Raw genomic sequence first — 24,763 nt, forward strand, 5'->3', positions numbered from 1 at the left:
GGTATACGGGCGCCGGGACACGGTGGCGATCGGCCGTCGCCTTAGTGCGCGCTCCAGCCCGAAGAAGGGCCGCCCTGGCCTTCTTCCAGATCCGGCGACAGCGCTGGAGATGGCGCTGAACAGACGGGACGGCGAGGTCCCTCTCCTCCGTGGGAAAGAGAGGGGGTTGATATCCCAGCGATGCCTCGAAGGGGGACATACCAGTGGCGGAACTCACGAGGGAGTTGTGAGCGTACTCTATCCAGGGTAGGTGAGTACTCCAGGTCGCGGGGTTGGCGGAGGCTGTGCACCGTAGGGCCGACTCCAGGTCTTGGTTGGCCCGCTCCGTCTGCCCATTAGATTGTGGATGGAACCCGGATGTGAGGCTAACCGTGGCCCCCAAACTGTCGCAGAAAGACCGCCATACCTGAGAGGTGAATTGGGTCCCTCTGTCGGACACGATGTCCACCGGGATGCCGTGGAGTCGGAAGACATGACTGGTCAGCTGGTCGGCAGTTTCTTTGGCTGTGGGGAGCTTAGGCAGGGCAACGAAATGGGCGGCCTTGGAGAAGCGGTCCACAATGGTGAGAACCACCGTGTTCCCCTGGGAAGGGGGAAGGCCCGTCACGAAGTCCAAGGCGATGTGGGACCAAGGGCGACGAGGAACTGGGAGAGGATGCAAGAGACCAGAAGGGGGTGAGTGGGAGGCCTTGGCCCGAGCACATACCTGGCAGGCGGCGACATAAGCCCGGGTGTCTGTGTCCATCGTGGGCCACCAGAAGCGTCTCCTGAGGAGGGAGAGAGAGCGACCGGCACCAGGATGGCAGGCGAAACGGGAGGCATGGACCCACTGGAGCACCTGAGACCGGACAGAATCGGGAACAAACAGTTTATCTGGAGGGCCGTTACCTGGGTCGGGGTCGTTGGTCTGGGCCTCTCGGACGGTGTCCTCGATATCCCAATGGACCGCGGCCACCACACACGAGGAGGGGATAATTGTTTCTGCGGTGACCGGGCTATCCTCCAGGGCGAACTGGCGGGAGAGGGCATCTGGTTTGACGTTCCGAGATCCGGGGCGGTAGGTGAGGAGAAAGTTGAAGCGGCTGAAGAAGAGGGACCACCGAGCTTGACGGGGATTGAGGCGCCTGGCGGACTGGATGTACTCCAAGTTTTTATGGTCGGTCCAGACGATGAATGGTTGCTCCGCCCCTTCGAGCCAGTGGCGCCACTCCTCCAAGGCCAGCTTTACGGCAAGGAGCTCCCGATCCCCCACATCATAATTGACCTCGGCCGAGGACAATCGCCGGGAAAAGAAGGCGCAGGGACAGAGGCGGTTGTGGGGGTCGAACCTCTGCGAAAGCACGGCCCCCACTCCCGAGTCGGAGGCGTCGACCTCCACGATGAATTGCCGTGAAGGGTCGGGCTGGTGCAGGATGGGAGCGGAGGTAAATAGTCTCTTAAGCTTCTCGAAGGCTGTCTGCGCCTCAGGAGACCAGGCAAACGGCAAAGCAGGAGAGGTGAGTTTAGTTAAGGGCGAGATAACCCTACTAAAATCCCGGATGAAACGTCTATAAAAATTGGCAAAGCCGATAAATCTCTGGAGCTGTCTCCGGCTGGTAGGAACGGGCCACTCAGTGACAGCCTGGATCTTTTCAGGGTCAGCTCTTACTTGGCCCCGCCCCACAATGAAGCCCAAAAAGCTGACCTCCTCTGCGTGAAACTCGCATTTCTCAGCTTTCACGAACAGTTTATTCTCGAGGAGGCGCTGGAGAACCTGGCGAACGTGCTGATGATGCTCCTGGGGGGACCGCGAGAAAATCAAGATGTCATCCAAGTAAACAAAGACGAATCGGTTAAGGAAATCACGGAGCACATCGTTGATGAGGGCTTGGAATACGGCAGGGGCGTTGGTGAGACCGAAGGGCATAACCAAGTATTCGAAATGTCCCAGGGGTGTCTTGAAGGCCGTCTTCCATTCGTCTCCCTCCCTGATGCGCACCAGGTGGTACGCATTCCGCAAATCCAACTTTGAGAAGATGGTCGCACCGTGGAGGGGCGTAAATGCCGAGTCCAGTAAGGGAAGCGGGTATTTATTCTTTACGGTTATATTGTTCAGACCCCGGTAATCAATGCAAGGCCGCAGGGATTTGTCCTTCTTAGCCACAAAGAAGAACCCCGCTCCCACGGGTGAAGTGGACGGGCGGATGATTCCGGCAGCCAGGGACCCACGGATATAGTCCTCCATTGACTCGCGTTCAGGTTTAGACAGGTTATATAGCCTGCTAGATGGTAGTGGGGCACCCGGCAGGAGGTCAATGGCGCAGTCATATGGACGGTGGGGCGGTAAAGAGAGGGCCTTGCTCTTGCTAAAAACCTCCCCCAGGTCGTGATATTCAGCAGGCACCGAGGACAGATTGGGGGTGTCTGGGGACGGATCAGCGACAGGAACGGACCTCCCGGCCGGAGGGAGGGCGGACCGAAGGCACTTGGCGTGGCAATCGGGACTCCAGCCCGAAACTCCGCCCCTGGCCCAATCGAAAACAGGGTTGTGGGCGCGTAGCCAGGGGTAACCAAGGACCAGAGGAGAAGCGGAGGAGGACAGGACATGAAACTGACGGTTCTCTTGGTGGTTGCCGGACAGAATCACGGTGACAGGTTCTGTGATGTGAGTGATGTGCCCCAGAAAACGTCCATTGAGCCCCTGGGCATTTAAGGGGCGTTCGAGGGGCTCCAGGTAGACCCCGAGCTGCTCCGCGACTTGGGCATCAATAAAGTCCCTCTCAGCCCCGGAGTCGATAAGGGCGGAAACGCATAAGGTCTCTGTGCGAACGCACAGGGTGGCGCTGAGCCGCAGTCTATTAGAAGAGTCCAGGATGTGTTGCTCGCCCACCAGTACTCCCAGTGCTACTGGTGGGCCCCCCCTTTTGGCCGAACTGGGCAAGTGACCACATAATGTCCGCGCTCACCGCAGTAGAGGCAAGCCCCGGCCAGACGACGCCTCCGTTGACGCTCCTCGGTCGACACAAGGGTCCTGTCGAGTTGCATGGGCTCATCCGGCGGGGGCGGGGCAGCGCGTGGCTCCGGCGGGACCGGTGACCGGCGTCTCTCTCGGCGACGAGCCCGTAGGCGGTTGTCTATACGGTGAGTGAGGGAGATGAGGGTCCGCAGGTCGGGGGGTTCGTCCCGGGAAACCAATTCATCTTTCAAAGTCTCGTTCAGGCCCCGCACAAACACAGCCCGCAGCGCGCTGTCCGTCCAGTCCAGCTCCGCCGCATGTGTCCAGAATTCAATGGAATAATCCGCTACCGTCCTGGAGCCCTGGCTGAGAGTCAATAACCGGGAGGCAGCATTGTCCTGGTAGTGCGGGTGGTCAAACACCAGCTTAAACGTGGACACAAATTCATTAAAATCCAGGCTATCCACAGACGTCTTCATTAGGCGCGCCTCTGCCCACTGGAGAGCTCTGCCCCGGAGTAATCCACATATATATCGGATCTTGGTGGCCCCCGAGCTGAAACGAGAAGGGCATTGCTGGAACATGAACTCGCACTGGAACAGGAATCCGCGACAGAGGTGAGGTTGTCCAGCATACGGCTCCGGATCCGTGCCTCTCGGCTCCGGGAGGCATGGTGGCGCTCCAGCTGCAGCAGGCGGGGTGACGAGGAGCGCGGCCACCTGGTGGTTAAGCTGTGCCACCTGCTGGGACAATGTCTGATTTAGCTCCAATAGAGTTCGAATGGATTGTTCGTGCTGACCCAGCACCGCCTCGGGGTGAGAGTGCGTGAGGCGGCGCATCTGGTCCGGATCTGAGCCTGCTTGGTCCATAGTGGCCAGACCGTTCTGTCGTAACGGTGCGGATAGGACCAAAGGATGCAGACCAGAGCAGTTTTAACAGTGTTTATTTACAGCGGTGAAAATGCAGTCTTTAAACAGGTCACAAGAGCAGGTACAGGAACCGGGGAGCGGGAGACGGGTCAGGCGGGTGCGGTGCAGGTAGAGGCGGGCAGGACAGGACCAGGACGGGGATAGAAGCAGGTGCGGTACCAGGGCAGGCGGATCAGACGAAGACCAGAGCGGGGAGCGGGTGACAAACCAGAGACCAGGACCGGACAGGAGACGAGACGAGCAGGAGACGAGACGAGCAGGAGACGAGACGAGCAGGAGACGAGACGAGCAGGAGACAAGACGAGCTGGAAGCGATACCGGAACTGGAACGTGGCGGCAGGAGCTGGGCGAGTAGAGGCAGGAATCTGGAGGGTGCATAAATCCAAATGAGCATTTGCCGGAAAGTACCATATAACAAAGCTTAGCAAGAAACATTCACGTTTTACACGCGGACGGTCTGGCACCGAGTGTAGACTGCCAAGCCTTCTTGTACTCAGCAGCAGGTGGTGGTGATTAGGCTGATGCACCCCAGGTGTGCACGGGAGGAGTCAGGCACTCCACCCAGCTCCAGACACACAGGTAGGGGAGGGGGAGAGAGCACGGGAGGACAGGGAAACTGACATCATGACATGCTATGAAATTTGAAAAGAGGATGGCTTGTTAATGGACTAAGTGGTGCAGTGTATTAATTTTGGGGGAGTTTTTTTTCCATGGCTCTAGCCAAGTTTAGTGCTGGTGTAGACTTGGGTCAGCCAAATTCTGGTTCAATCCAAATTTAGTCCCAGTTGTTAGTCAGCATGCAGAGGGACATTATCAGTCTACACTCAACCTTTGACCAAAGGGCTGTCAGTTCAATTCTTGAGTGTATGGTTGTGATAGGGAGGGTATCAGGCCAAAACAACTTTTAAGTGATTTACCATGTCAGCCGTTGACAGAATAGTTGACAGCCATTGTAAGGTTAAACACAGGTTCCTAACATGACCCCTTCCTCTGTAGTTACATTATCAAATTATCCTTCAGGATATGACAAATTAAGCAATATTTTTTGTGGGCCGTATGTCCTGTGGACATTTTGTGTTTGTCCTCTGCTCCGAAGATTGGCAATTCAAATCTTACTGTTGACATAAACATTATTGTTAGAGTGACCAGATCCACTGACCCACAGGTTGGTAGTGAGATTCTGGCTCCCACAGATAAATGCTGTTATTGTGTCCTTGGGCTGGAAACTTAACCTGCCTTGCCCCCAGTGTCTGTGTACACTGGTGTATAAATGTTTGTGTGAATGTGTGTGTGAATGGGTGAGTGGTTTCTTGATGTAAAGACTTTCAGGAAAGGTGGCAAAGCACTATATAAAAATTTGATCATTTATCATTTCCCATTTCTTAGCATTAATGAGGACATATGTGCTATTTTTTTTTTTTTTTTTTTTTTTTTTTTTTTTTATGTATGTGGACATATGTGCTATTTATTTTTTATTTTTTTAGTTCTTTATTTTTATTTTTTTGTGGTAATACAGTTGTGGATACTGAATGTCAAATAAGTAACTCTTTTGACTAACTGAAGAAATACTAACTACTAACTGTTTTTACTGTTGCACTGTTGAATTATATTGTACACATAAAATTGCTTTTACTAGCTTTATTCTGCATTAGCATTATATGGCATGAAATAGTATCATTATTATTGGTTATTGCAATATTTTTTGTTGCAGTATGTCACACTTCAAAATATATTATTGGGATAAATTATGCAACAACTCTATATAATACAGTTTGCATTGAAGCTTGTTGGTTTTATGAGTATTCTCTTGCAGGTAGCCTATTAGAAGTTTGGTGTGATTCGTGGATGGGCAGAGGGAGGCAGAGAAAGGCTGAGGGAGCCTGGGACCTGCTGTACCTGAGGATCATTAGAGATTCAATGGTTTGTTCTGATCTGAGCAGAGTAGTGGCAGAGTCGTTAGTCACCTCAGCCCCATTAGCCTAAGCTCTCCCAGTGGGGGCCAAATGATTATCGCAGAATATTTTAGTGCATTTAGAAGTGAAAACCGAGAACACATAAACTTCCTGAAATATATAGGCTACTTTTGTCAAACTTTTACCCCCCTAGGTTTTATATTGGAGAGCTAAGCTAAACTAAACTAAATTTAGATGAGACTTACAGGAAATGTACCAGATTTTTAAATAATGTGAAAAAAAAGCTGTTTGTTTTAAATGGTTTGCAGTTATTCCTCTCTTACCTTATACATTTTGAGCATCCTAATTATTCAGCACAATGAGTTTATAAGCTGTTTCCACAATAGAGACGAGAGTGTTTTGCCGTGACAGTAAATCTAACAGCACTTACCGTGCTAATACACTCTTCCTGTTTATCAGAAAATAAAATGCTTTCTAATTAGATGGAAACAGTACATGGAGGAGTTATTTTGATGTGAAAAACTGATATATATATATATATATATATATATATATATATATATATATATATATATATATATATATATATATATATACACACACAAACACACACACTTTCCTCAAATACATGGGAAAAATTGGGCATAGGCCCTTTAAGAAAACCATAACCTAACCATAACTTAAAACCATAATCTCCAGAACAACCAACAGTTGCTGTAGTTCATTCATTCATTTCAGTTAATCCTGAAAAGTTGTTTTCTTATAATATTTTCCTTTATTTTCACACATTGTGAAAATGTCACCAGTCCATGAAATGAAACTGCAAACCAAAGAACAAACAACCCCATTCCTTCCCATTCATGACACCTTCTCTGGAATTGCTCAGAAATATCTATCTCAATTACTTTCTTCCCCAACCACAACTAAAATTAACCCCTAATTTAACTTTGTGAGTTCACACTTCCTGGCTTGAGCCACGTTTAGTAATGTATAATATATTGTGTTCCCAAATACAGGCCAAAAAAGATCATTTTTCATTTGTTAACCTATTCTAAACCTTCAAATTTCTTGTTTTCCAGGTGATGACCTCTGCAAGAACCTGATTTCAAACCTCCACCTCTGCTGCCACATCTGCCCAGGGACACTCCCCATTCTCTCTTTCCTCTTTTCTCCAATTCACCTGCCGGCCGTATTAACCCCACCATCCTCCAACGTGGCTTTCCTGGCATCACTAGCACACTTCATTTTGGGGACGAACACCCTACGGATCACCCAATGCTAACAAGGAACTGCCTGCTACTGTTCCTCTGGATTCTGTCCCACGAGATCTCCAGTTTGCGGCTGCCCACCACCCCACTGTCGAACCGGGTCAGGGGGGGGCAGGCCAAACCCAAGGCCCCAGTGACAAATGGGGTGTCGGGGGCCATGCAGAGAGTCAAGCGCGGCTGGGTCTGGAACCAGTTTTTCGTGTTGGAGGAGTACATGGGGTCAGATCCACAGTATGTCGGCAAGGTAAGGAAATACATATAAGTTCCATTCATGGTTATCTTATCATTGGTTTTCAACTGGTGGTACACAAACAAAGCTTCAGATCTACTATTCAGTCTATTTAATCCATGTTTTTGCTTGGGTTATTTCTTGGTTAAAAGTGTTGCAGTCTTTTCTTAGGGGGTACATGGTGTCAACTCTATGGGCAATTTCTGAGAACATTTTAGACAGTTTGTCAGATTTTTAAGGGCAAATTCTACAGTGCAACTTCATTTTAAAGCAGGAGTGTTCATTGGGGCATTCATTGTTACCACATAACATTTTTAGAGCACCACATTACTTATACATTTTTAAAAATATGTATCAGTTTTGCTTTCCATGTTTTGAGTCCCCCCTCTTTTTTACTCTCTGTGCTAAGTTGTGATAGCACTCCCTTCAGAGTGCTATCACAACACAATCAGCCTGCACTCCGCTCATGAAACTACTGCACATCACATCATATTTGTCAAGTTGAAGTGTATTGTTTTGTATCCCGCCCTTTAATATTTATTAATGCCGTAGACATAGGCTTGTAGGTTGAGCCTTTTGACAGGACTGCACTGCTACTGTAGGAGGGTTCGAATAGGGCCCGGGTGAGATAACTAAATTATTCAAACATGCATGAATGACATATAAAACCACTTCACCCACGTTTCTGATGAGGGAACAATATTATAGCAAAAAGTTGGAGGTAAATGGGAGAAGTTACAGAAACAGGAGGGAGACAATCTGAAGAATAATGATTGTAAAAGTTTTAAATCTAGTTTAAGGCAATGGGGTGTTTAAAATGCTCATTGTCCTTGAAGAGCCTTTTGTAGAGAGCAGACTAAACCAACTTGAATAGAATAGTGAAAATGTGGGTTGGATAAAATGAAACCTTTTGAAAATTTTTTGTAGTTTGTAGAATTGTTGGTGTTTTATTTAATCTAGTGCCCTGGGCTATACCAAGAATACTACAGTACAAAGCATGCACAATTGAACCTCACTGATATGCAGTATGTAGTATAAAGGCAAATGTGAGAATATCATGAAAAATGACCATAGATGATAATCCAGTTTTCTACATTGTCTACAAAATTTTGCAGCTTCTGTGTTACAAACATAGAAAGGTGAGATATGGGAGGGCATTTTGCATGAACCAAGCCAATGCAAAAACGCAGAGTTAGCATAAGAGTCATTACAATTACTAATGCCAATAACACGTGCACACCAGTGGATATGGAATGCGTCGGGGCTCACAAAGACGCTATGCAGACCAGCGTGGGAAGGATGGAAGGATGTATGGACAGTAAACAAATGTAATACATTGCTTACGTTCTTACAAAGGTACAAAAATGTTTTGGGGGATTATTATTATTAAAACTGCAAGCATTGATAAAGGCCCTCACCACCCCTTGCGACCGCGGGGTATATGCCACGAAGATCCTGCCTTTTGTACCTGCTTACATCGCCCCTCCCCCCAAAATCTGCATCTCAGCAATACTACTCCATTAATTCCAATGAGACCATTTGTGACATTGTCACGCCTGAACGGTTGGAAATAGAGGTATGTCTTCATTGGCTTTTTTATTCAGTATGAGGAGAGGAATATGTGTACCAAATTTCAATGGTCTATGACAAAGTAATCATTTTTAATCCCAGTTATCCAAAACCCATGTATTTCAATGAGAAATGTTAGACGTTGCATGGCAACACCTTTTAAAATAGAGGTATATTCTCACTGGCTTTTTTGTTCAGTCTGGAAATATGGATGTCCATGCCAAATTTCAAAAGTTTGTGACAAAGTAATTTTTTTGTGTGCCATTAAAAAGTTCAAGTGGGCGCTGTGGAGCAATGTAATTTTTGACATATGTAAATTGCATATCTATGCACTCAGATCAAGATTTTGAACAAAACATACATTAATGCCGGGAAATAGAGAATTGCATGTCTGAGTTACGGGCTATTTAAAACTTCAAAAAACATCTTTTTTTCTTTTCAGACTGGCCACATCCACATTTTATAACTTAAAAAAAATCAGCTGAGTAGCCTATATTCCCAGATGGGTCTAGTTCATTTTGACCAATTTGCAAGTTTCTTGAATGAAAATCCGATGCACAAAAAGTTCTAATGTGAGAGGTAAAATTTTGAAAAAAATAGGGTTCCGCCCACAATGGCCGACTTCCTGTAGGGTTTAGGGTGGGGTCATAATATGTTTTTTTACTTGTCTTGACATGTTCTATGTTTGTACCAAATTTCATTTGTCTATGATGAAAAAGGTCTCTCATTGCCACAATGTCTTTTGATTTTTGAGGTGGCGTTATTGAGTCATTTTGATATGTTAATTTTTTTGAACATCAAAATAATACATTTTTCACTAACCTTGAATTTTGGGTGCAATAAAATTGACTTTTCGTTAATGTTCAGGGGGTCAAAAATGGCTTCAATCTGGTCACCAAAATAATAAAGAAGAAAAATAATGGATTTTTTTTTCCCACCCATTATTTTTCTCCTAAACCATAAAAGATAGAAACACGTGACTTTCTCGCATTGTGCCCCATCACAAATAAGGCCCCTGTGAATTGTTTTCATGAGTCCACGACAAATCAATTGTCTTCTACGAATTTTTGAAAATGAAATTTGAAGAGGGCGCTAGAGAGCCATTTTGCAAAATAGTGCCACGATTTGCATATCATCTTTCATTATTTTTTTCTCGGGGTCTTTTGTGACAATTAGAGGTGGTCGAGTTCTAATTTTTGACACCACTCACTGACATGTCGGGGCGTGTGCACTACTTGATTTTTGCCATTTTCCATGCTCTGGATGCGGTTTTAATGAGTCCCTCGCCGGGACACTCCGTGTTCTCTATATTAATTTGCACAGTAACAATAGCAATATTTAAGACACCCAATACATCTTTATAGTGCCTACTCCTCACTGGAAACTTTCCTAGAATACATTAGCATCCACTGGCCACCTCTCTATTGCCCCGCACTGATACAAGGTTCTTTATCTTTTTCTTGTCTCTACTTGCACATTTCCATTTGACCCAACAAGACTGAATGGCACTATGTAATCTAATACTGTTTATTAGCATTTTCAGAGGTAGAAGAGGTAGAAGGGAAAAAAAAAAAAAGATCAATAAATGGAAACTGACTTGTGCCACCAACACTGCTTTCAGCCGGTACACACGGTGACATTGGAGTGGCATGAGAATTAATGCGTTGGTAGAAATAAATTTAAATTACGATGCCAGTAAAGCTGTCACTACATCACAGTTACGAGGAGGTGAAGATGCTGACACCAATGAAAGGAGGAAGAGAGTGAATTCATTTTCTTTCTCTCCTCCCACCAAATTCTTTTTATATTAAACAGGTTTATACTTCATTTGGGATAGGGCTTTTTATAGAGTACACCTACGGCATGACTTCACTTAAGTTATGGCTAGGCGCTCAGTGAAAATGAAAAACTTAAAGGGCCCTTATTACGCTATTTTCTGATCTCTGTTCTAGTGTGTTCTCTTGTTTCCTCATCAAAACCATAACTGAAGATTTGTTTTGTTTCATTCAAACATGTTTAACACCCAAACCCTTCATATTTAGGCATTCTTGTCTCAAACGGAAAACACTTTGTTCCACCTTGTGATGTCATGAGGTTTTGATATAACACAACCACACACTTTTTAATATGCGTAAAGAGTACTATTAAAAACAATAAAGTTGTTGTTGCTCTCACATGCTAATTGGGGTATTGCTGGTGATGCACAAAAATATAAGCTATAAAGTTGAAAGGAATAAAATAGAATGAGCAGAGTTGGAAAATGTGTGTTTAGGGAAGGTTTGATTCCCATTTCTAGCATGCTTTGTAGCATTATTGGGCAAAACACTTCACAGATCATACCTATGTAAATGTGTGAAGCCTGTGGACTAGTGTCTAATGCATTGTTATTATTTTCTTGTTCATCATTCCTACCCCTTGTGTTCCATATTGATGTTGTGTACTTGGACAATGCCCTTCACTAGTTTTGTCAGGTTATTCAATTAACAGAAAATGAGAGGAGCTAACTAACAGCTATTGTTTACAGTTTCTGTTTGTAGGCCAAGTCTATTGAGCTTTGCCTGAATCATACTTAGCACTGTAGCTCAATAGACCTAGCCTGCAAACAGAAACTGTAAACAATAGCTGTTTTCAGTTTCAGTGCAGTTAGCTCCTCCCTTCAGATATATATAAGGCAGTGTCCACCAGTAATCTGACCAGAACTGAATGAGCAGCCAAACATCTTCACTCCTACAACTTTTTGTCCAGTTGACAGATTTTACTTTTGGCTTTTGCTATGGGTCAAACCTGGATGACTGAGGGATTACACACACAGACATCTTCTCAAGAACTAGATTTTATTTGTAAATCATAGGTGACCAATGAGCTCCTTCGTTTCACATGTGTCATAACGACTGACAGGGGGACCAAAGAAAGACAGGACTCGGAGAAAAGTTTAACAATGTTTATTCAGTTTTTAAATATGCAAATGAAGGTAGATAGATCAGGGAGTTGAGAGCGGGTGTTTGCCGAAGTTCAGGAGTAGAGCATGAGCAGCAGGGTCAGAGACGAGGTGAGCAGTACCAGTAGAGGTGAGGTTTGTACCGTTTGTAAAGAGCTGGAGACAGAGGAGCTGAGCAGGTCCAGGGAGCGGGATCTGATGAGGACCAAAAATATCCAATTTAGAATGAGTAACAAAAGGCAAAAAGATGAAACTGAGCCGATCAGAGTTGTACCACTGTGGATACGTGGATGATCTGGTGCTGAGTGTCAGGTCACTGACATAGATGGGCTTGAGTTGTGACACATAAAACGTAGCCTGCAGATGGGTTGATGATTTTGGTGATTTTGAAGGGGCCCAGGAAGTGAGGAGAGAGTTTCCGGGAGTCTGTTGAGTGGGATATTTTGGATGAGAGCCAGACTGTGTCTGTGCGGTGTCTGTCTGCAGCTGCTTTTGTCCTGGCCCCATTGGAGAAGGGCTGCCCTGTTTTTTCCTCAAACCCTACAGCAGCCTGTCAGGCTTCGACGGGAATAGTGAGGGCTGGTACCCTAGGGAGGCCTGGAAAGAGGATAAGCCCATAGCGGAACTCACCAGGGAATTGAGCGAGTGTCCACGGCAGGAAGGTGGTCCAGGCAGAGGGGTTAGAGGCATAACGACAGCTATGGAGGCAGCATAGCACCGTCTCCAGGTCCTGATTAGTACGTTTGGTTTGTCCGTTGGTTTGGGGGTGAAAGCCAGAGGTGAGACTCGATGTGCCCAGACCCTCGTAGAAAGAGCACCAAACTTGGGACGTGAATTGGGTCCCGCGGTCAGAAACGATCCACCGGAATACATGGTTGGTTATGTGGTCAGCAATCTCCTTGGTGGTCAGGAGTTTTGGTAGGGTGATGAAATGGGCTGCCTTGGAGAAACGGTCAATAGTGAGAATGACTGTTACCTTGAGATGGCGGAAGGCCCGTCATGAAGTCCACTCCCAGGTGGGACCACGATTGTTTCGGGAGTGGTAACGATTGCAGCAGACCGGAAGGTGGCGAGTTTGAGGCTTTACCCCTGGCACACAGTGGGCCACCAGAAGTGACATCTGAAGACGGAGAGTGTGCAATTGACCCCAGGATGGCACACAAACAGAGAGCAGTGGACCCATTCAAGGACCTTGGAGCAGATAGGATCTGGAATAAAGAGAGTTCCAGGTGAGCCATTACCTGGGTCAGGATGGGTGTGTTGAGCCTCCCGGACCAGATCCACAATCTCCCAGTGGGCAGCAGTGACCACACAGGTACGGGGTACTATGGGCTCTGGAGGGGTGGTAGTATCCTCCTGGGTGAACTGGCGGGAGAGTGCATTTGTCTTGATGTTATGGGATCCAGGGTGATACGTAAGTATAAAATTGGATCTACCGAAAAATAGAGACCAGTGGGCTTGACTGGAGTTTAAACATTTAGAGGATTGAATGTAAGCTAGGTTCTTGTGACCTGTCCAAACCAGGAAAGGATGCTCTGCCCTCTCTTACCAGTGGTGCCACTCTTCCAGGGCGAGCTTGACCACCAGCAGTTCTCAATCCCCCACATCATAATTGCTCTCAGCTGGGGAAAGGCGATGAGAGAAAAAGGTACAGGGATAAAATCGATTGTTGATTCTCCACTAGCTGCTAGAGAGCCTGGTGCACATGGTGATGGTGTTCCTGTGAGGAAAAAAATCTGAATTTCATCCAAGTACATGAATACAAAATGTTTGAGAAAGTCCCGAAGCACGTCATTGATGAGGGCTTGGAAAATGGCTGGAGCATTGGTTAATCCAAAAGGCATGACCAAATATTCAAAATGTCCTAGGGGAGTTCTGAAGGCCGTCTTCCATTCGTCCCCTTCCCTTATGTGTACCAGGTGATGTGTTCCTAAGGTCGAACTTAGTGAAGATGGTGGCCCCGTGGAGTGGTGTAAAAGTGGAATCAATGAGTGGCAATGGGTATTTATTTTTAACAATGACATTGTTGAGACCCCTGAAGTCAATGCATGGTCCTAAGGTTTGGTCCTTTTTGGTGACGATGAAGAAACCAGTGCGAAATCCGAAGTGGATGGACGGATAACACCAGCGGCAAGGGAGTCCTGAATATATCGCCCCATAGTCTCCCGTTCTGGTTTGGAGAGATTACAGAGACGACTGGAAGGCAAGGGGGAGCCAGGCAGGAGGTCGATAACGCAGTCATATGGTCTGTGGGGAGGAAGCAACAGCGCCCGACTTTTACTGAAAACATCCCTGAGGTCATGGTATTCACTAGGCATGGAGGAGTGATCCAGCTCGTCTAGAGGATGACTGGAGAGCGAGTTGGCACCCCCATCTGGAGACGGGGCAGACTGTAAGAACTTCGCATGACAAAAGGGACTCCACTCCGACACCTTTCCCCTAGCCCACTGAAGAGTGGGGTTGTGAGTAACCAGCCAGGGATGGCCCAGAATGAGTTGAAATCTATTATTTTTTCCATCCCTGGGATGTGTTGCTGACCCAACAGTACTCCCAGTCCTACTGATGGGCACCCCCTTTTGACTGAACCGGGCAGGTTGCAACGAAGTGCCCGTTTGCCACAATACAGGCACTCACCCACCTGGCGGCGTCACAGGTGCTCCTCTGCAGTCAGGTGCGCATGACCGAGCTGCATTATCTCCTAAGGTAGGGGTGTCGTTGAGAGTCGGTTAACTGGTGACAGCAGGGCGGGAGTGGTTCTTGGCTCGGATAGGCGAACGGCATCTCTCCCTCTCCAGTGGCTCTGCAGGTGATTGTCGATTCAGTTTGCTAGGGAAATTACAGATTTTAGGTCAGGTGGGTCATCTTGACAAAAACCAGTTCATCCTTTAATTTTTCACTTAGTGCACTAAAGGCTGTCGGTCCAACCACCTCCCCCACCAGTGTCCAGAAATCGATGGTGTGATCTGCCATGGACCTAGATCCTTGAACTAGGCTTAAAAGGTGGAGAGATGTGTCAGCTTGATAGTGCGAGTGTTCGAATACTAGTCTAAACTTTCCCACAAAACCATCAAAAGTTACATGGTTTATCTCAGTGTTATAAAATATAACCTCTACCCACTGGAGTGCTCTCCCCCTCAATAATCCACACATGTACCATATTTTCTCAACATCTGAAGCAGGCTGGACATGTTGAAACATAGAGGTACATTGAAAAAGGAAACCTCGACAGAGGCTGGGCTGACCTGAATATGGGTCTGGATTGGTGCCTCACGATTCCGGAGACGGCAGCAGGAGCTGAGGGCGGGAGAGTAAGTGGAGACCTGGTTGGAGAGCTGGGAAACTTGCTGGGTCAGAGTGTAGTTACAGGCGAGCAAGGTCCGGATGGTTGGCTCATGTTGCCCAATGATTATTCTGTGATGCGAAAACTCCCGGTGTAGCATTTGATCCGGCCCCGAGTCTGATTGGTTATGTCACCCAGATCGTTCTGTCGCAACGACAGCGGGACTGTTTGCCATGGTCCAGGATTAGAGCGTGAGCAGTGGGGTCAGAGACGAGGTGAGCAGGACTGATAGAGGTGAGCGGGGTTGGAAGAAGTGAGGTTCGTACCGGTCATGGAGAGCTGGGAGACAGAGGAGCTGACCAGGCCCAGAGGAGCTGAGCAGGCCCGAGGGAGCAGGATCTGACAAGTAGCAAAAATATCCAACTTAGAACAAGTAACAAAATGCAAAAAACATTAAACTGAGCCAAGCAGAGTTGTACCACTATGGATACGGGGACTATCTGGTGCTGAGTGTCAGGTCCTTGCTCCCTTTTTCCTCCCCAGGTGCAGCTTGATTACTGATTAGATGCAGGTGTGCATGGGAGGAGTCCAAATCTTCGCCCAGCTCCAGGCTTAGACACAGAAGGGAAGGGGAAAACAGTACAACAAATGGCAGGACAGACTGGGATCTTGACAACATGTGTCAGTGAAAAAAAAAAAAAAAGAAATAATTTGACAATCATGTTTGATCGGGCTTGAGGCACAACAGAGGCCATGGGGACCAGACTGATATCAGTCTGTACAAAAAATACAGAGATAGCAGGAATAGTAAAACATATTAAAATACATGAGCTGCAATAAATAAATAGCAGAAATGTAACACTTCAATAGTAGATCATGGGTCATAGAATTTATGTATCTAATCCTGTACCGGTCAAATCTAATCATAGTGCAGAAGAATAACAAAAAAGTTCCCCACTAGTAGAAAGAAAAAGCACCCACAACAAATTTGAACCCCCAAAAATGATAGTTCCATCGGTCACCATCCATCCATCCATTCATTTTCTTCCACTTATCCGGGGCCGGGTCGTGGGGGCAGCAGTCTAAGCAGGGACTCCCAGACTTCCCTCACCCCGGACACGTCCTCCAGCTCCTCCGGTGGGACCCCAAGGCGTTCCCAGGCCAGCCGAGAGACATAGTCCCTCCAGCGTGTCCTGGGTCTTCCCCGGGGCCTCCTCCTGGTGGGACATGCCCAGAATACCTCCCTAGGGAGGCATCCAGGAGGCTGAGGAACCTTACCAGGAAGGTTGAGGAGTGTGATTCCCCTGTAATTGGAACACACCCTCCGGTACCCTCTGGGGACATTCCATGTCCCCAGAGCTAGTCTCCATGTCTGGAGATCCGGTTGTCGAGGTCCCCGCCTTCGACTGCTGCCCAGATCTCTGTGCACCCGCCCCTCATGGCTCCTCTCGCAGGTGGTGGGTCCACGGGAGGAGGGCCCCACATCGTTCCTTCGGGCTGGGCCCGGCCACCAGGCGCTCGCTGCCGAGCACCCACCCCAGGCCTGGCTCCAGGGTGGGGCCCCGGTAACGCCAGTCCGGGTGTGGTAACTGGCCTCGTTGTTTCTCTCTTCATGTGGGGCACCATCGGTCACATTAAGTCAATATAGTATAATTATGGTGACAGGCCTGTATTTTGGCCATAAACCAGTAAACATTATGAATAAACAGCCCCCTTCTTTCTTAGGTCTTCTCCAGCTAGCATTCGGATTTCCAATGGCTACAACCAAAGGCTTCAGGAGACGTCACACTCCCTCACTCCACTTGGTCAGTGTATGGACCCCAAGATCTATAATTGTTTAATATCCCTTCCATGACTTGCTCTGCTATGTTTACAAGCATGCTCTGTGTGCTTTTTGCTCTGCCCTCTGTCTCTTGTTTTATTATCAGATTCATTCTGAGGCTTAAGACTTTTTTAAGCAAACTCCAGTGTGATTTAAAGCTCTGTGCTGTAATTTGGCGCTCCTGGCTTACATAGGATAATGTTAAGACTGACTTATCTGCCCCAGTACTACTGCAATCAAGCCTGATGAACGGTCTGTGGCTGTGGAGTTGCCATAGACTGAAACTGGGCTAGGGTGGCTAGGCTCCTCTTCTTAATCTCACCATAATGCAGTGCTCCATATGAAAGGGTTTGAAGCAAAGATATTCCGACATTTGTGGGAGTGCCCTTAAGGGAAAACAGCTTGTGCTTCAGAATGATTGTGATGCTAAAAGGATCTAAGTTAAACTGATCATGCTTGGAAATGGGACCAAGTCGTTTCAAGGGAGTTAGAGCCACTGTTGTTGACTTGCACAGTATGAGCACAGTCACTGCAGTAGAAAGGCAAATTATTAACCAATATGGACCTGCTCCATTTTGCACTTTTACACTTTTTTTCAAATACATGTTCACTTAATGTTGTCAGTGTTCATGTTCATGTGTGGAATGATACTGGTGACTTAATAACTTAAAAAGAATGTGGTAGCCTAACCATGTGGTAAGATAACCCGTTTTAAATATTGGACAAGAATAGCTCAGTTGGTAGAGTGTTTGGCAAATCCTGCTCTCAACACAAACGTCATTGAGCGGTCAGATCAAGGGACTCACAGGTTGGCACTTCAATTCCTGCTCTCTGTGTCCTTGGGCAACTGTATGAATGTGTATGTGAATGGGTGAGTGGTTCCTGGATGAAGGTGGAATAGCGCTATATAAAAATGTGACCATTTACTCATAGTAATAGTATGGAATGAAACAGGGAATGTTTGCTCATTTGGGACATTGTGAAGTTCACATTGGATTCCCTGATTAAAATCAACAACAAACTGACAGAAAAAAACTATGCAGGTAAAATGTCTTACCCAAGGATGCAACGGACATAAACATGTACTAGGACTTTAAGGATTTGGTATAAAAAAAAAATTTTTAAGTAATCGTGATCATTATCTGGACTATACAGACTCTAACACACACATATACAAGACCTGTTTATAACAAAGACAGCAGCATTACATTCAAATTGTATTAATATATTTTGGTTGTAAATATTATCTATCTATTCAGTCACCATATTTTACACTCTATTTGGTCCATAGTGGTCCTTTAGAACATATTTAAATGCATATATTTATTCAAACACCTTAACCTGTAAGATCACACCACTATCAAGCATTGGTGTTGGTATCAATATCGAAAAATAATAAATAAAAAAATCATACTTTGTAGCTTTTTTTCCACCTTCAAGTCACTCACATCGCTTTTACATCAAGGAATCACTCACCCATTCACACACACATTCATACAACAGTGTACACAGACAGTGGGGACGAGGTTGTGCCCAAGGATACAATGAGAGCATTCATACGTGGCAGCTGAAATTGCACAGCCAACCTGTGGATGTGACTGCTCTACCAGTGATGTTTATGTCAAGAATGGGATTCAAACTGTCAACCTTTGGATCAGTGAGCAAAGACTGCCACTGTTGCCACAAAATTACCCCCATAGTAATTGGTATTGTATTGGTACCAAAAAATTTGATATTGCCCATCCCTATTTATAATGTTTTTTCTATTTTTTTTATTTTTATTTTTTTTTATGTTTCAATGTATAATAGTCTTATAATAATCTTTTGACTAGTCAAAAAAAAAAGAAAAAAGAAAAAAGTTGACTACTAAAATAGCTGTTTGTTGCAGTCGTAAATGCACTATAGGTTTGCACCACTGAGCTTTTGGTTGATGGGCAGACACAAAAACTCACTGCACCATATATCTACAATATTGCTAAATAATGTCACCAAAATGTTCATATTTTCTTGCTATTTTCATCCATTTTCCTTTGGCTTAGTCCTGAAATCCTTCATGCTGTGTTTTGCCCCCTGCTTTACTTCCAAGCCACAGACACACCCATGGGGTTCATGCTCCCATGTAGTGAACTGGTCCTCCATTTATCACTGACTAATTGTCGTAATATATTCAGAGTGCAGCGTAAACACAATTTCCATTTAGTGCCCTGACAGGACCTGGCTCTCCTGGACTAATGCTGCAGACAATTATATGACTCTCAATTAGCTCCACTGCTTCTGCAAATAGAGGCACTGCCTTCAAAACCAGTTGAAACCTGAGTTACAATGATGTGAGTTAAACTATAGTGTACAATTGTTAATGCATGTTAACACTGTGCAAAATCATCACTGGTCATCACAATTGCTGGTATTTTAATTGTCTAGAAAAACATACATTCTTACAGTGGGTAGGAATGCCTCTCCACAGATCTGAACTGTAACTTGGCCTGGTGTCACCTGCTGGTCTTGCTGAGGACAGATGAATTTATTGTCATACTATGGAACTTTCCAGACAAAGAAAAGCAATTCAAAACAATGCAAAATACTAAAACATTATCTTAACTCTACAGAGAAAAAGGTTTTTACTTTCTCTCTTCTGTAATTTACCATTTTCCATGAAAATATTGTATCTGAGTGTCAACAACAATTCTATCCCTCAGGCCACACAGCCAACTGACATGTTTTATAATTATAGACTTAAGTGATTAATATGATTTCTATTTATAGCCTAAGGTTCTTGTTGGATAGTGGCGGTATATATTCAAAATTGTCTCTTGCAGCATAACCATTATTTATTTATTTTTGGCTATAATTGTCATAATACTTAGCTGCTTGTTGATGTGAGTTTATTCATTTTGAAATAAACTCACATCGACAAGCAGCTTTTTTTTACTTATCTCTGTGCTATACAAAACATGTTTCATATCTCATTTGTGCCTCTATATTGCCTGTATAAGTAGAAAACATGTGAGGCATTCAGGTGCACAGCGTTGTAGTGGGGATACTCAGAATCCTATATGAAAAGTGGGTTTGTTGTTAGCAGCTGTGAAGTCCCTTGATCAGTCTGGAGTGTTTCATCAAGCTTTAAAGTGGAGAGTTGTTGTTTTGTTTTTTTATTCTGTGGCTTGTTGCAATTAAGTCCTCCACAGAAGTTGCTGTCATCTGCAGACACCGGAAGTGTGGCTGCAAATGTGAGACAAAACATCATGACAATGCTTTCTACAATATGCACTAACCCAAGGAGCATTTGTGACAGAGTGGGACAAATGAAAAGCAAGTAGGTTTACCAGCTTTATTTCCTACCTTTATATAGGGTGTAATGTTATAAGGCAATCATACGGTTCATTCTGTTTTTTGTTTTTTTTCGGTACTTTTTCATTGCACCTTTGTGCTCTGTTGTTTATCCACCACCACAAGGTCCAGTTGGTTCGCCATCACCATTCTGTCTGTTTGTCTGTATCTAGAAGTCCCATAGGATCTTGGCTCGATCATTCTCCACTACCTTTGGAGGTGTTTCCCACCTTGAGCTTGGGGTCTCTAGTCCACACTCTGCACAGATGCCTGTATAGAATAGAATAGAATGCATTTATTGTCACAATACACATGTACAACACCATACACATGCACAGCGAGATTAAAAACAACTCACCCTCCAATACAGAGATGGGACACTTACAACACAATATAACTAAAATAAATAAGTAAGTGCTAGTGCCAGACATTAAAACACCCCAGACTACAACTCTCAGTCCAACAAAATTTACAATTACCCGGTAGTAAATACTGCAGTCACATACTGCACTTGATCAAGTATTGCACTGTATTAGCTATTGCACTGTGATAAATATTGCACTGTGATAAATATTGCACTGTGTTAAATATTGCACTGTATTAAATATTGCACTCAGTCAAACATATTGCACTGTATTAAACATTGCACTCAGTCAAACATATTGCACTGTACTAAATATTGCACTCAGTCAAACATGTATTAAATATTGAATAGTGCACTCAGTAAAAATATTGTACTATATTTAATATTGTACAAGTGAGAGGTCAGTGCATACGTGAATTCAAAAAGGTTATGGCACTTTGAGTCTGGTGGTCCTTGCTTTGATAGACCTGTAGCGCCTTCCCGAGGGCAGCAGGTGAAACAGGTCGAAGCCAGGGTGGGAGCTGTCCTTAATAATGTTTTTGGCCCTGCTGAGGCAGCGGGAGGTGCAAATATCCATCAGGGAGGGGAGAGGGCAGCTGATGATCTTTTGGGCTGTTTTGACCACCCTCTGAAGCCTCTCCCTGTCCGCCATGGTGCAGCTGCTGTACCACACTGTAATACAGTATGTCAGCAGGCTCTCGATGGACGCACGGTAGAACGTGAGCAGGAGGCTGGGGTACAAATCATATTTCCTGAGCACCCTCAGGAAGTGTAGTCGCTGCCGGGCCTTCTTGGTGATAGCTATTATGTTCTCAGTCCAGGATATGTTTTCTGAGATGAGAACACCAAGAATCCGGAAAGTGTGGACCCTCTCCACACACTCGCCATTGATGTAGAGGGGAGCAAGGTCTGTGCTGTGCCCCCTGAAGTTGATGACTATTTCCTTGGTTTTCTTGGTATTCAGAGCAAGGTTGTTCTCCAAGCACCAAGCAGCCAACTTCAGGACCTCCTCTCTGTAGGCCGTCCCGTCACCCTTTGAAATAAGCCTGACCATGGTTGTATCGTTAGCAAACTTCACAATGAGGTTGCTGTTACTCGCCGGGCTGCAGTCATGTGTGTAGAGACAGTACAGGAAGGGGCTCAGCACACAGCCCTGTGGGGGGCCGGTACTCAGCGTGCGAGTGTGAGAGAGGTGAGGGCCAAGTTTCACAGTCTGGGGTCGGTTTGTTAAAAAGTCTTTAATCCGGGCGCATGTTGAAAGTGGGAAACCAAGGGCATCCAGTTTGGTGATGAGAATATTGATGATTGTGTTAAAAGCTGAACTGTAATCCACAAAGAGCTTACGGACATAGCTCTGCTGTTGTTCTGCTGTTGTTGTTGTTGTTGTATTGTTCTAGTGCTCAAGGCCTGCTCCTGTGTAGCCAGGATGAGGCCTCTGTGCTGTCCTTCAGTCCAGTTTTCTCAAGCTATTGAAAAGTTACATAGTGGGGCTTTAAATGATTCTTTCTGAATAAACAGATTTTTAGTTAATTGACTATTACAGGATTCCAAATGGCCAATGCAATTATTCTGTCTTCCATACAGTGGAAGTGAAAAGTGACAATGAGACTCCACCCACAACCATATTTCAAATAGAGATGCTAAAGTGGGTGGTGCCTGGAGGACTAAAGGTCAGAGTGAGCAAGAATGAGGTTTGGACGTACAAGGACCAGGTATTCACTAACAGGTATCCACACTTGAAACTCCGCCCCTGCAGCCAGGTGTTATCAGAAAAACTTGGCTGGAATGAGGGAAGTCCTGTGTGATGTCACCAACTACTGGACATTGCAGAGGCCGCTGAAGGCAGCACACACTTAGATTTCAGTGTTTTGACCACAAAGGTGCAAATTTTTCTAGTTGGCAAAAACGACTAGGAACAGTAGATAATGCACCATAAACACAGTTTAGTAGTGAAGGAGCAGATTTAATGTTTAGTTCCGCTTTAACTACTGGACATTATACTGTTGTTATCTATCTCAACCTACTTTGGGATTGCAGAGCTTTTTCCATAAGCAGCCATGTAGACTAGCGAGAAGTGGTAGTGGATTCTAAAATAGCAAACATCCTTTGTGTTGGCTCATATAATTTGTGCTTGGTGTGTCTCTGCAGTGCAATAACTCTTCATTTATAATAGGATGTTATGACACTTTTTGACTTCATCAAAAAGTTGTAGCACTTTTGAATCCTGCATTTGAGCATAATAACTTGCCTCTTATTAACCTCAAAACCCATTCATACTCACAATAGACCGTGTAATGATCAAGACAATGTATTCTCACCTGAAAATTAATGACCCTGTACCAGATTTTTTTTTTCCATGTATTTGAGCAAACTCTGTCTCTCCTCAGTAGAGGTATTCTGTATAAGCAGCTCTTGAAATCAAAATAAGTCCACTGTGTACTATCTGCATCTAATTAATGCAGCATATGATCATTAGCTGTATCAGATTAAACATAAGACCACATAGAGTAGTTTACACCCATGGACCACTATGGAACCTACTGGACCACCTACTGACAGATGTAAGACACATGGGAATAAAAAAGAAAGTACTACTATCTAATGTGGAAAATCACATTCTATTGTTTAAATAAAGAGTGTGTTTTAGTATCATTGTAGTGTCAGAATCTGTCAGAATCTGTATTGAGTATCAAGTCTATTCCTTAGTCCTGAGTATGTGTATGTATGTATATGTTAGTATCATTACAACACTAGTATTGTCAAAATTGTGCTCTGGTCTCTGAGAGTTCTGAAAGAGCTTATAAACTCATTGTGGTAAATAATTAGAATGTTCTGCACTCAAGGTAAGTGAGGAATAACTTCGAGCCACTCCAAATCTTTTAAAATAAACTATTTTTGTTTTTCACTGTAAAACATCTGGTACAGCAGTTTAAATTCAATTACGCTGTTAAATACAAATATTGGATATAATTTATTTTACCCAAGGCTTTTAATCAGTATAGGCACATTGCAGGAAAAAAACAAAAACAAAAAAAAAGAAAAAAAAAACTAACTGTTGACCAAATAGACATTTTAATCAGTTTTTGTCTGAAGTTTGTAGATATTGGAAAATAGCTGCAAGGAAGACAAATAATAAGAAATACAGTATGTTGGGAAAATCCAGCTCTAGTGTCATTAAAACAGAACAATTATAATCAGAAACGCATGAGCACACATTGGCTACTGGGGAGCTGCTGTCACAGTAATCAAAAGAACTGCCTGCATTTTAATTAAATAGTTCACATTCTGATGAGGGCAGTTATGCTTCTTTGATCTGGATAACTAAAGCAAGCCAAAGTTAGACCTGGTTTAGACTCGGTTTAGATCTAGTTTGGTCTTGGTTTAGACTTGGTTTAGACCTGGTTTAGACCTGGTTTAGACCTAGCTTGAACCAGGTTTGGACTTGGTTTAGACCTGATTTGGATTTGGTTTAGACCTGATTTGGACTTGGTTTACACCTGGTCTGGACTTGGTTTAGACCTGGTTTAGACCTTGTTTAGACCTGGTTTAGTCCTGGTTTAGACCTGATTTAGTCCTGGGTTAGACCTGGTTTGGACTTGGTTTAGCGTGGGTTTAGATTTTGTTTAGACCTGGTTTGGACTTGGTTTAGACCTGGTTTGGGACTTGGTTTAGACCTGGTTTGGACCTGGTTGGGACTTGGTTTAGACCTGGTTTGGACCTGATTTGCACCTGGTTGGTACATAATCAGTTTGAGCTGATTTTGTTTAGACCTGTTTTTTCCTGTTTGGTTTGGTCCTGGGTGAGACTTAGGTTACCCTAGGTTTTGACTGGTTTAGTCCTGGTTAGACCTGGTTTAGACCTGTTTTAGTGCAGCTTTTAGGGTCAATTTGTAGTCTGCAATGGCTGGTATGTATCAAATGTGTTCCAGTGGTCAAACAGTTAGTTAAAGGCTCAGTTAAAATTATATATTGTGGTCAAACTGTATACTAGTTCTGTTGATATGTACCCTTTCTAGACAATTACATGAGAAATAAGTTGTTACTTTTTATTATTATTATTATTATTATTATTATTATTATTATTATTATTATTATTATTATTATTATTCAACAAATGTGCACCAAAACAATGCAATGTTTTGTCAGTTGCAGAAAACTGTACTTAGACTAACTCTATCTCCAAAACTTGA

General features: G+C 44.7%; 1 protein-coding gene across 1 annotated transcript in view; it reads left to right on the forward strand.

The window, feature by feature from the left end:
- The first annotated feature begins 6,951 nt into the window (after window positions 1–6,951).
- Window positions 6,952–24,763, forward strand: part of LOC117388170 (cadherin-12-like) — a 281,473-nt gene continuing 263,661 nt past the window's right edge. The window contains 1 exon segment of the mRNA XM_033985644.2: window positions 6,952–7,291. Coding sequence (XP_033841535.2) covers window positions 7,053–7,291 — 239 coding nt within the window. The 5' untranslated portion in view covers window positions 6,952–7,052.

The sequence above is a fragment of the Periophthalmus magnuspinnatus genome, chromosome 20 (assembly GCF_009829125.3).
Source record: "Periophthalmus magnuspinnatus isolate fPerMag1 chromosome 20, fPerMag1.2.pri, whole genome shotgun sequence".
NCBI lineage: Eukaryota > Metazoa > Chordata > Actinopteri > Gobiiformes > Gobiidae > Periophthalmus > Periophthalmus magnuspinnatus.